Consider the following 13,086-nt stretch of genomic DNA (forward strand, 5'->3'; position numbering starts at 1 on the left):
CAGGGAAACCCGGGAAGCTCTTGGCCTGCATTTGTATCCATAAAAGAAGACGCCCAATGCTAGTTGTTAGCATTGGTAAAGCTGCCTTGTATGACCTTCCCTACCTCCTCCTTGGTGTCCCAGCCTGAAGTTCCCAGTAACTTCTCTTTGGGTTCTCTCCTTTCTATAGATAGTTCACAGTTCACTTCAGTCGCTTGCAAAATGCCTATTGATCATTAAGATCCAATAAAAGGTACAGTTATTTCTATTGGAGTTCTCTTGTTTAAAATTATAGTTTTGGAAAATGGACATTTTTATTTAACAGATGTTTATTGCATATCTGATATACTAGAAAATCATAAAGAATACAAAGACACATCAGGGATCTTATTCTGTTAAATTCTTATGATCAAGTAAGGGAGATGGAGTGTGAGCGTGCTGTCATCTAGCAAGGAAGTGACAGTGACAGCTTTCTACCAGCTGGGACCATCAGGGAGAGTGGTGTGGGCGGGAGGCTTTTCAGCCAGGCCTTGATGGGGCGGACAGACTGAAGATGCAGGGGCAGGATGTGGGGAGGAATGGGCAAAGGCCGGCCCCAGGCTCCCCCTGGGGCCTCAGGGGGAGACGAAGCTTCAGGACGCAGCTTTTCCAGCTCCTGGAGGCTGTGTGCACTCAGTGGGACGGTCCTGAGTGAGGCTGCCAGTTAAGGAGCTAAGGATCAGTGAGGCAGTGTAGTTGGAACTACTGAAAGAATGTAACCGGTGGCTCTGATCACTGACTTCTCCAGACCAGTGCAAAATAAGCCTGTGGAAGGTTTCTTACTTCCTCCTCTATCCTGTCGCTTGTTGGGTTGACATAAGGGTGTCAGTTTACACCAGATCTGTTTCCCTTCTCCATCAAGCTTTCTCTCCTACGGGAGACAAGATCTGAAATATTTTCTTGATTTTGGCACATGGGAATGGACATTTATGAACAATAAGCACCCACCGTATGTCAGACTCTGCCCCATATCCTATGAGGGATGTAAAACAATGAATCAGATACAGCACTTGCCTCCAATGAACTTATGTTCTTATTGGGGAAATAAAGCAAATGAATAAATAGAAAGTTCCGCCTTATGCACTGATGAGTGGCCACATGACAGGAAGGGCTGAAGGAAAGCTTCCTGCATTCCTCTCCCTCCTTGTTTTCCTCCCTTCTTGCCTTTGGAAAGTCGTAGAATTTAGGGATCACGTCCCATTGCTGAGCAGAGGGTGGGTGCATGTAATCAGACTGGCTTCCAGGGCCCAGGTCTGAAGCATTAAACTGGGAGAGGGGGTGGAAGGCCAGCGTGGAAGGTGGAGAGAGCACCAGGAGAAGCCGCAAGGGTGTGGAAATGTTGGCTACACGCTGAGATTCCGGGAGCTTCCCGGGTGGAGTGGTGAAGAGAAGGGTGGAAAGGCAGATCCTGGTCCTGCTGGTGTCAGACCATCGAGGATACCGCAGTCTCTCGGTCTGGAGTTCTGAGCAGTTACTCAGCTCTGAGGGCAGAGTGTGCTGGACTCAGTCCCTGTTACAGGTTAGAGGAGGAGGAGCTCTGCTTCCGTGGTTATAATGATGCAGACATTTTTCTTTGTAGAAATAATAAAACCAAGCTCTTTTAATGTGTTCAATCTCTATGGTTAAGACAGCTACCGGAATTTCCTAGGCTAGAATTCCAAACCACAATGTTTTAATCATCATACCTTACAGAAAATACTGTTAGTTTTAAAATGGAAATTTCATACCTTTTAGAGAAAATTAAAGCAGTAGTTCTGTTTCTGTCAATAAGGAACATTTTAACTTGTTCACAGGTGATTTTTCTTAGGGGTTTGATTAAGGTGACTTTTCCTTATGGGGAGTGCCCCATTACAAGCTTACTCTATGTTCAAGAAAGATAATAAAGTGTAGACTTGCAAACCTCACAGTTGGAAAGGTATGTTATTGGAATAAAGAGAAAAAATTTTCCCACTTTCTGCAAAAGGTTCCATTAACTAGTTCTTTTTTCAGTTGATTTAATGGCTTATTAAAGATAATTCATTGCTGTGTGTTCAGTGAGAGCAACAAATTTAAAGCCCTGAAGGCCAGTGAAGATGAGGTGCAGTGAGACCAGACCGTGTGTGACACGAATCTTAGTCATTAGGACAGTATGATTTGCTGAGAAACCTTAAGGTTAGCACTTCAAAAACACACCTGACCACTTGTAATGGGAAGAAGTTTTGGAATATTTAAGCTGAAGTCTCATGTTTTAGTTTCTGGGCTTGAATTAGGCTGGAGTGAATTGGGGGTGGACCCTTAGTTGGGACGTGTGGAGTGGGTCTCCTTTGCACTGGAGTCCCTTGACGACTGGGCTATCACGCACAGATGCAGCACCCTCTCCAACGCTGCCATTGTGGTTTTTAATGTTTGGGGCTTTGATGTCCACCCAGCCTGGACTTGGAGGTATAGGAGCAGGACTGAGTGACCCTGCTGTCTTCAACCTTGCCCCCTAGAACCACAGGGAACTGAAGGACGGATCTGGATCGTAGCAGCCGTCACTCGCTGCTGCAGTAGACCCTGCAGAGAACCTAGATTCCCACACTTGTCACAGTCTTGGCCCAAACTTGCCCAAAGCAGCAGCGTTCTTCAGATTGTGTGAAATAATGCTCTGGAGGAAAAATAATCAAGAGTTAACATTTGCCAATGCTGGAAAGATATTTTATAGGCTTTTCTTGTTTGTGTTACAATGATTTCCATAGGTGATGCTTTGGTCAAATCCTCCATTACAAGCATTTAATTTAATCATAAAAGTGATGCTTCCCATTTTGGTCTCCCATTGAACTATGGTGTTCCATGTAAATTCATTTAATTTTCTGATGCATACCTAATCAATAATGTTGACAATTTATTGATCACTTTCTGCATATGAAATACTGTGGTAAGCTCTTAGTTTGATATGAACAGATTTTGGTAAAAATTCTCTAAAATACACTGCGCATATCCATTCCTTTGTGAGCAGATTCTAGGAGACAGAAAATATTAATGTCCCAGAGTCCTATTGAAATATGTGATGTGGTTTCCCCTGTCTGAGTATTACAGGCTCTTAGACTAAGTTGATTCTGCTGCCCCGTCACTCATTGTCAACTACCCCTTCTTCATACATAATTTTTGAACAGACCAGTTTTCTCCTGGTTGGGGAAACCAGACAACCAGGCTTCTTTCCTTGTATGCAAGTCCTAGTAGTCAAATCTGACATTACCTCCATGTTATTGTTTCAGAGATAAGTGTTTGGACTTGAGTCAACTAATTTCTACAGTCTGCAAGGATGTTTTTCATTTCTTGAGTTTATTTGTTTGAAAAGGAGAGAGAGAGAGAGAGAGAGAGAGAGAGAGACAGAGATCTGCCATTTGCTGATTCACTCCCTAAATAGCCACAACAGCCAGGCTGAAATCAGGAACCCAGAGCTCCATCTTGATCTCCCTTGTGGGTCGCAGGAACCCAGACTGGGCCGTTGCCTCCTGCTGCCCAGGAACGTTAGCAGGAAACTGGATGGGAAGTAGAGCAGCCAGGACTCCAGCCAAGTGTACCAAGTGACAGCTTGACCCACTGCATCTGCTCGATAGAAACATTTCTTAATCTCTCTTCTCCTGTGTGTGTCCTGGAAGATCGACATTTTGCCTGTAATTATCTTGAATGTAACCATGACTTGGTTGATCATAACCAAAGCTTGTCATCATTTAGTAGAACTTTTCCTTGGAGGGTGAGAGATGAGAGTGCTGGGATACTTCTCCAACCCACCAGACAAAAACTTTATTTTCGATTTGGGTGCTCTAATGTTACTCAGAAAAGAACGCAGAGTATTTTGGACAAGTCCTGAAAAGTCATATAGAAAGGCAAGCATTGCTCCTCCTTTCCCAGACGTCTTCAATCAGACCCAACAGAAGAGGGAGGACAAAGAGAGACAGGACATGATTTCTGACTTTGAAAAATAATGAGAAAGTCAATGTCAAAAATTGCCAAGAACCAATTATTTATTAGATTAGAGGAAGCCTGAGGCTAAGGGATTTTTTTCTTTCCATTTGAACTTCCAACTCACCTTCATGTGGTGTTTTTCTGTTTCTGAAAGTTCATGCTTCTTGTTGTCTGTGTCTCCCTTATCCCTTGCATGTTTCTCATTATACACAGCAGGACTTCTGGTTTGCTGTTTATAATTTTGACTCTCACATTCAAAGAATACACATTGCTCAAGACTTGGAAAACTCTATTTTTTTTTGTTTTTGCACCAGCTAATTCATGAACATAACTGCATTGAGATAATGATTTAAGCAAAATAACCCGATGAATGTTTTTATGCTCAGTGGATTTCAGATCATTATTTTTTGTGATTTTTTTTTACAAAGCCAAAAGGAAAATTCTCTTTATCACTGAGAATAAAACTTTGCCAAGATATTAAAAATGTGCTAAATGCAAAGTTTATTTAAGGATGTGTCTTGCTGTTGGAGGGTAGCCTTGCTTTGCAGTGTCCAATTTTTATTTCCATTCCCTTGTTACTCCCCAATTATGTAGCTGTCGACGAATGCAGTAACTTCCAGTCCTGGACTTGTGCTTTGCTTAGTTGGTTATATTGTGCCTTTAAGTTTCTTGTCTAGAGCAGAACCTTTACATTTTTATGGGACACAGAAAGAATGGTACGTTAGCAATATCTCAGTGAGATTTTGTGTAAACTCAGCCTGTGGAAGAGCTGCCCCCTGACAGCCTTTCTTGTACTGACAGGACAACAGTCCCCTGAGAATGACAACACCATCAAGGACCTGCTCCCAGAAGATGCGGGCATCGACCACCAGACCGTGCACCAGCTGATTACAGTGCTCATGAAGTTCATGGCCAAGGATGAGAGCAGCGCGGAGTCAGACATCAGCAGTGCGAAGGCCTTCAACACGGTCAAGCGGCACCTGTACGTCTTACTCGGCTATGACCAACAGGAAGGTTGCTTCATGATTGCACCTCAAAAGATGCGCCTGTCGACTTGCTTTAATGCATTTATTGCAGGAATTGCGCAAGTAAGTGTGATAACAGCTCTTACACCAATAGGCTAGCCAACATTGGTTTAGTGGTGACATTTGTGCAGGTTAACTGATATAAGGCAGGGGTTTGTAGGGGGGAGTATAAAGATAAGTAAGAATCAGTGGCTTGGTATAGTGAAAGGATAAACATGCATGTGTGTATATGTATATGTATATGTGTGTGTGTGTGTGTGTGTGTGTGTAAAACATACCATTTACCAGGTTAGCCATTTTTAGTGTACAATTCAGGGGCATCAAGTACGTTCACATTATTATACAACTGTCACCACTATCTCTAGACTTTTGCATCATCCTGTACTGAAACTGTGACCATGAGACCGTGAGAGAGTAGAGGAGGTTTTGTTGGTATTTTTTTTTAATCCTCTGCTTTTAGGGTTTCAAATGGAGAGAGCTGAGTTCATCATACAACTTAGGCTGTCATCGTTGGCTTTTTCCATGTGTGTCTGTCTTGTGTGCCATGGTGCAGCTCTATCCATTACTTACCCATTTCTCCCCTGACGCTCACCCTTGCTGCCTCTAATCCTCACGTTTCCAGTCGCCTCAGCAGTGAACGTCCTCGCACATGCACTCAATCAACCAGTGTGAAAACGCCTTTGGGATGCAGATCCCGACCCAGAATGACTGGATCATGGGGTATGCGTGTGCTCCGTTTGGCCAGCGCTGCAATTCTCACTCTCCAGAATGGCTGGACCAATCTGCAACCAAGCGTCCTACCTTCTACGGAAGTCTTAGTAGTCAAAGGTCTAGGACTTGGAGCAGAGAGAGGTGGATGTGAATTTCTGCCCTGTTGCTGTGATTAGCTCTGTGGCCCTGGGCAGTTGCTGCCTGTTTGCTTATTGGTAATACAGATGTTTTGGGGAGGTTGCAGGCAATATATTGCCCAAGCACCTTCACCAGTGCCTGTCTCGTGGTGTGAACATTATAGATGGTAGCTCTAATTAGCTCCTTAGGCTGAACTATAATGAACACAGAGAAGTGTTGCACGCAGGAGTATGCACGGAGCTGTCTCGCTGATGCTGCTGGCCGGCTGGATCACCAGTAATACTCAGCTGTCTCTGATGAAGTGAGACTGTACCATTTCAGATACCAAAACTTCCTTCCCTCGCTCTCTCCATCACCCAACTCTCTCTCTCTCTAAGCCCACATTGTGCATTGTTACCATGGATATGTAAGCAAGAAACTGACAATTAAAAACCTCGTAAAAACCCATGACTGAAATAACTACCAACATTCTGATGCATAATATCTCCTTCAAATTAACATACATACATACTCATACATAGATTCATAGCTATGGATGTATAAATGCACATTTTTTACAATAATGGGATCAGAGTGTATATACTGATCTTTTCTTAACCTAAAATTTATTACAAAGTTCATAGTGTATAAGTACATTTGTGTCATGTCCTATTTGATGACTACATAGCAACCTGCTATTGCAGTTTTTTTTATTGAACTAATCCCATGCTGTTGATGCGGAGGTTGTCTATAACTTGAGGTGATTGTGAACACAGCCATGCTGAATAACTACACATACGTTTGGGAACACTTGTCTGACTGTTCTCTTAGGATATATTTTATCACTGTATTAGAGGGTATGTGCTTTCCCTAACTTCTGAATGAGAGCAAGTTGCTCAATTACTCTTCTGAAAGACTTTACCAAGTCACACCCTTGCCAGTGGTAGTTAAGAATACCCATTTCCCCACCTGGTTACCAAAACTAGTTTTTTTTCATTGAATCTAGTTTAATACTAGTCAGTAGTTTAATAGATACATTTTAATAGATAAAATGTTATTTTCAGTAGATAATGAAATAGACATATAGATAATTAAGGAGATGAAAACTATTTTCGTTTACAAGATTTTTTTTCATTTTATTCAGGTTATGCAAGTTTCATGTATTTCATATATACTGATTTAGGAACATAGTGATACTTTTCATCCTACTTTCTTTCCCACCCATGCTTCAACCCTTCTTCCTTCTCCTCTTCCATTCCCACTCTTAATTTTTGCAAAGATCTGCTTTCAGTTTACTTAATGATTAATGATTGTTTACAGCCCTTGTCTCTTCTGTTGAGGAACAGTGTTTTTTTTTTTTTTTCATACTATTTGTTGAACTCTTTTACTTAGTGTGGGATTAATTTTACAACCCTTTACAAGTTTTTAAAATTTCATGTGAGGATGGACTTTTCTGCTAAGGTGTACAGCTGTTGCTACTACCATTTTATGAGTCACTTGTTAAATGCTTTGCCTTTGTTTTTCATTGGGATGGTTCACATTTTTCCTTATGACTTCTGGGTCTTCTTCGTGGTTTTTCCTTCAGTTATTAATCTTTTCTCTATTTCAGGTTATGGACTATAACATTAATCTGGGAAAACACCTTCTCCCCTTGGTGGTTCAGGTGCTCAAATACTGCTCTTGTCCTCAACTGCGACATTATTTCCAACAGCCACCTCGCTGTTCCCTCTGGTCCCTAAAGCCTCACATCCGGCAGATGTGGTTGAAGGCCTTGCTTGTCATCCTGTACAAGGTGAGTCGCCATCGTCCCTCCTTCTGCGGGTGGGAGGATTCCGCTAGAGGAGCTGCGGACTGGGTGGCTGACCACTGATACTCAGCTGTCTAGGGGGAAATGATGCTATACCATTTCACATATCAAAACTGCCTTCTCTCCTTCCCTCACCTCCCTCTCTCTCTTGCTATGTAAATACTCATTGTGCATATTTACTGTGGATATATAAATGGAAAGCTTAAAACTCCATAAAACCTGTGACGACAATAGCTTACCAACATGGAACACCCTTAGGGATTCAAGTTGAGAATTTTGTAGGGTAGAAGTTTGACCTTCACAAGAATAATTGTGATATGTAATTAGAAGAAACAAACAGCTACTGGAATAAAAATAGACAAGGGAGACCATGTCATTGTGTGCTCTAAAAATGTTTAAAGCAAAAAAAAAAAAAATGAATTGTAGGACATTTATCAATAACTACTGTTTATGCTTGGAATCTCGCATTTTATCTAAGTATTAATTATTATGTCAGAAAACAAAGAAGATACTTGAAAGTGTATTCACCCACCAAAGGTTTCTGCCAGATAATTTTCTTGAAAGCAATTGGAACAATGAACTGTCATGTGTTGCTGTCAGTGGTTTGGCGCAAGAGGAAGGGAATATGATCCCTTTAGAAAATAAGGCGTGCTCAGAATCTGTGCTTTCAATTGTCTGTGTGTATTTATTTTTATCTCCAAGTAATACAGAGGAATAGATCTGGCCAGGTCAAGTGGGAAGATGTACCCTGTGAATTAACCGTTTGTGTCTTTCTCCTTCCGTTTCTTGTTCAGTATCCGTACCGAGACTGTGAGATCAGCAAACTCCTGCTGCACCTGATTCACATAACAGTCAATACCCTCAATGCCCAGTACCATAGCTGCAAGCCCCATGCCACGGCAGGACCTCTGTACAGTGACAGCAGTAACATCAGCAGATACAGTGAGAAAGAAAAAGGTACTTCCATCCTGGGATTCTCTCCCAGACTTAGCTCAAATACAAAATACATTTCTGTACAGTGTTTTTCTTACGAGGTAAAAGAGCACCCTCCGATACCATTCTGGAGTCCAAAAAAAAAAAAAAAAAAAATCACTGACCACTTAGTTAATTTTCCCACTTTGCCATGAATGTTATTGCTTTAACTTTCTAATTGGGCATTCGAGAGAAATAATATGCTTCTGAAGCCCTAGCATGTTTTATAAAATATATTCTGCTGTTTGATTCAGAAAGCTTTGTAAGCCATTCCTTGAGTATTGGAAATACCCTGCCCCTGGGCTGTGAGTAGATCTTGGTTGGCACTTGGGGGAGCCATCATGTGTAGGTCTCTAGCTTGCTCCTGAACTTGGGGTTCCCAGAATTTGAACAGAGTCTCAATGGGCTGATGTGCTTTCCCCCAGCCTCATTATTCAACAGGGAATAATTCAAGGCAGTGAAAGTGACACAGTTGTGCTGCGTAGATTTAAATCATTTCCCATGTTGACACCATTTCTATTGATAGAGTTTCCTCCAGGGAGGCAGTAGAATGAAGATGTAGACAGAGTGAGATCACAGCCTGGGTGTTTTCAGGTGGAAGACGAAGAATGAAGGCGTAGCCTTCGACTTGTAAAAGGCAGCACCGTCTGCTCTAGTCCTGGGAGAAAGCCGAGTGGGTCGTGATCCTTGGTGGTATTAGTACAGTCTGATTTGGTAAGGCTTCTGGAAGTGTCTCCATCGAATGGGTTGTAACCAGCGTTGCACTGGTTTTTGTGGAACAGTCCAAGAACCTAGGGTGTCTGCAGACACCAGTCTGAGAACTGGGTTCTGTAAGTTCTGGTGTCATCCGGATCCTTCCGGAAGCATGGCTTGGCTATCAGCTTGGGTCTTAGTGTCTGAGAGTTTAGATTCTGATAAACTAAGGATGTAAAACCTTTCTGGGTGGGAGGTGCCATCTTGTGTTCTTCTGTCTGTTGTATAAGAGAAGTGACAGTTATTTGCTTGAAAAACTATATTTCAAAGGAGATTGTTCTGAAAAGGAAATAAAGACATAGATCATTCTGTTGCATTTCCCTGCAAACAGGGGCACTTGATAGGCATTCGCATCTCTGTGGAAGTTCCCTGGAGGGGGGTTGTCTCCATTTTGATCGTGAACACTTTTTGTTTGGTTAAAAAGATTAGTATGGTTATTTCATCTACAATTTACTGCTTCCAGTTTCATGTGCTTGTAGAATCTTGTGTATTGGAACAGAATCAGTCCTTTAATTTTTCTATACCCCCTTGTAAGAAATCTCGAATAATCATAATCACACCTGAGCCTTATTTTGTCACATAGTTAGATCTACATATAGGCCAAATAGTATGCTTCCGGTGATATTCAACTCAAATATTAGCTATCTCCATTTGTTGTGGTAGGAAATGCATTTAGTAGCCTTTTTGGGGCTTTGCTTTTGCCATTTTGTGGGTAGCTTCGGCTTTGTGAAGGATAAAAGGAGGGAATTTGTTGAGTGCACTCCTTGGCTAACAGCATAGGAATCGTTTCCTCATTAACTGTACTGGGGTTATGTCTGCGTCCAAAGTGGCCCGATGGGGGTAGAAGCAAGGCCTGGAAACAAGCGCATCAGGCGCTCTGAGAGAATGTCTGCCTGCGGAGCCTTAGGGCCGCGGGAGCGCAGGTTCTCTCTGGGATTCCGCAGACCGAGAGCAGTTACGTGTGGTGGACTCCTCGGGGGAGGGGCTTCCACAGGGAGGAAATATTATTTTCTGTTTCCTTTTTCCTTTGTTTCCTCTTTCAGTCCATGATCATTTGTGGAGCTTTTGAGATGACCAGTGGCTTTTCTAAGCTTTTTCTGTGTGTTGTGTGTTTCATTACCAAATGTAGAGTACAGTATTTTGCATTCACAAAGTATAAGGTGCATGTACTGTTAGGCTGTGTCTATGCCAGTTCCCAGATCCCAGGGAGGCATATGCTTTTTTGGAAAGGGCAAGACCCACTCATGATGTTTGATTTCGTTTTGTCAAATGAGCTGCCCAGAGCAGGCAAGTTCAAGCGGTGTCACAGATTCCTGGAAAAAGTCCTGGCATCTGTGTGTCACCGGGTTCTACGCACGCTGGAAACGGTCCCCAGGAAGGCTCTACTGAAATACTGAGATGCCTCTCATAAAAATGCTGCCAGTTGTCACATAGAAAACGATGGTGGCTCTGCTGGATCGCTTGTTGCATGGATAAAACACCCACCTGTGGCTGGGCGGGTGCTGGTGCCGAAATCACTGCAGACTGTGTTCCCCAATGCTTTCAGTGAATTGCTTGTGTAGACACAGCCTAAGAGAGAATAACCTCTTAAGTGTAATTTTGACTTTCTCTCCCCAATTAGAAGAAGATAGTGTTTTTGATGAATCTGATATTCATGATACACCTACTGGACCCTGCCATAAAGAGTCTCAAACTTTTTTTGCAAGATTGAAAAGGATAGGCGGCAGCAAAATGGTGAAATATCAGCCGGTTGAGATGAATGTTCAGAGAAGTATGAATTTTTTCTCTTAGTAATTTTATGCAAAAATGTTGTACTCTACCGTTTGTTTGGGGTGAAATCTTAATTTTATTATGTTACTACGCATTTTAAGACTGTTGATTTATATATATATATGTATGCACAAACAGTATATATATATACCCGCTTATATATATACGTGAATTGACAGATACGCCATTAATGTCATGATCGTCTTCGAGGGCCATTGCTTGACTTGATTTGTTGCAGAATGTTTGCTTCTCTTCCACCCAATTTGAATACAGTTTCCTAGTACTGCCTCAGCCAACAAACCAACAAAACACAGATTCTTTCTGCTGTGCACAAATGAATAGAGCTGAGGAATTATCCCAAAGCCTGATTTTTGGAAATCAGACCTTAAACTATCATTTCGGTTTCTTTCATTGCGAAGTTTTCCAGTTTTTGAAATGAGAATGAACCTTACGAAAACTTGGCCAGATAGTTGGTTTTCTTTTCTAGTGGAGCTGGGATTGTCATGATGATTTATGCCAATTGTATGCCCGGATACCAGGGGTTAAAAGAAGGTGGACTCTCCAAGTGAAATAGTACTAGCTTTTTCTGTTTTAATCAGGTGAAATAGAGCTGGCTGAATATAGAGACACGGGCGCATTGCAAGACAGCCTTCTACACTGCGTGAGAGAAGAAAGCATTCAGAAAAAAAAGCTGCGCTCTTTGAAGCAAAAATCTCTTGATATAGGGAATGCAGACTCCCTTTTATTCACGTTAGACGAGCACCGCAGGAAGTCTTGCATTGATCGCTGTGACATAGACAAGCCTCCTGCCCAGGCTGCTTATCTCGCACAGAGACAGAGCGACCACGGGCGTTCTAGGCAGAACTCAGCCACGAGGCCAGACCACCTTGAGATCCCCGAGAACCCTGCCCTGGAGGGTTTTCAGGAGGCGCGCAGGCCGGTGATACCCGAAGTCCGGTTGAACTGCATGGAGACCTTTGAGGTGAAGGTGGACTCTCCAGGGAAGCCAGCGCCTAAGGAAGACTTAGATCTCATAGATTTGTCCTCGGATTCCACATCCGGCCAGGAGAAACACTCGCTCCTCTCCACATCAGACAGTGACTCGCTCGTTTTTGAGCCCCTTCCCCCGCTCAGAATAGTCGAGAGTGACGAAGAAGAGGAGGCGAGGAAGCAAGGAAATGATGGTCCCTCCAGTAAACACGCCGCCTCCTCGCCCTCCACCCCCAGCCAGCCCTCTGTCCTCAGCCCCAGCACAACTCGCCTCGTGCAAGTCAGCGTGGAGGATTGCTCCAAGGACTTTGCTTCCAAGGACTCAGGGAACAGCCAGTCGGCAGGCACCAAGGACTCCGCCCTCCTAGCCCTGGAAGACCCGACGGACTCCGAAGAGCTGTCCAAGCTGGAGGAGCTGCAGTTTTCCTGCGGCAGCCCTCTGACGCTTAAGCAAAAGCGAGACCTCCTGCAGAAGTCCGTGGCTCTCCCTGAGATGTCAGTGGACGAGAACCCGGACCCCGGTGCCGAGGAAGAGGAGCCTGGTGGGCTGGCGCCAAGTTCAGGGACAAAAACTGTCCTCCTCAAAGTTCCCGAAGATGGGGAGAACGCAGCAGAGAGCGAGAAGCCCGAGACCGGTGCTGAGTCCGACACGGAGCAGAATCCCGAAAGGAAGGGGGAAGAGGATGGAGTGGAGGAATCGGAATTTAAAATTCAGATTGTTCCGAGGCAGAGAAAACAGAGGAAGATTGCCGTCAGCGCGATCCAGAGAGAGTACCTGGACATCTCCTTCAATATCCTAGACAAGTTGGGAGAGCAGAAGGATCCAGGTAAGCTGTGCCGCTTCTTCCTCCCAGCCCTGCTTCGAGTCTCTGCATCTCACCTGGGCTGGGGCATTGGTACTGAGCAGACGTCAGCCTCAAAAATCTTACCAAGTCAGGGTGTGCCATCACGCCTTCATGCCTCCCTGCGTGCTAGACTATGTTGGATTCAGAT

The 13,086-nt window shown here is 43.5% G+C and overlaps 1 protein-coding gene across 9 annotated transcripts in view; it reads left to right on the forward strand.

Annotated features, from left to right (window-relative positions):
- The window catches only part of UNC79 (unc-79 subunit of NALCN channel complex), a 264,184-nt gene that overhangs the window by 168,783 nt on the left and 82,315 nt on the right, over positions 1-13,086 (forward strand). For 5 of the 9 annotated variants that reach the window (XM_089322569.1, XM_089322572.1, XM_089322567.1 and 2 more), the window contains 5 exons: positions 4,750-5,036; positions 7,411-7,593; positions 8,403-8,565; positions 10,955-11,104; positions 11,703-12,920. In XM_089322569.1, coding sequence (XP_089178695.1) covers positions 4,750-5,036; positions 7,411-7,593; positions 8,403-8,565; positions 10,955-11,104; positions 11,703-12,920 — 2,001 coding nt within the window. The remainder of the gene's footprint in view (positions 1-4,749; positions 5,037-7,410; positions 7,594-8,402; positions 8,566-10,954; positions 11,105-11,702; positions 12,921-13,086) is intronic. The other 4 variants (XM_089322574.1, XM_089322575.1, XM_089322570.1 and 1 more) reach the window with 1 other exon arrangement.

Source organism: Oryctolagus cuniculus, chromosome 20 (genome assembly GCF_051225735.1).
Source record: "Oryctolagus cuniculus isolate XC-2025 breed Fujian yellow rabbit chromosome 20, ASM5122573v1, whole genome shotgun sequence".
Taxonomy (NCBI): Eukaryota; Metazoa; Chordata; class Mammalia; order Lagomorpha; family Leporidae; genus Oryctolagus; species Oryctolagus cuniculus.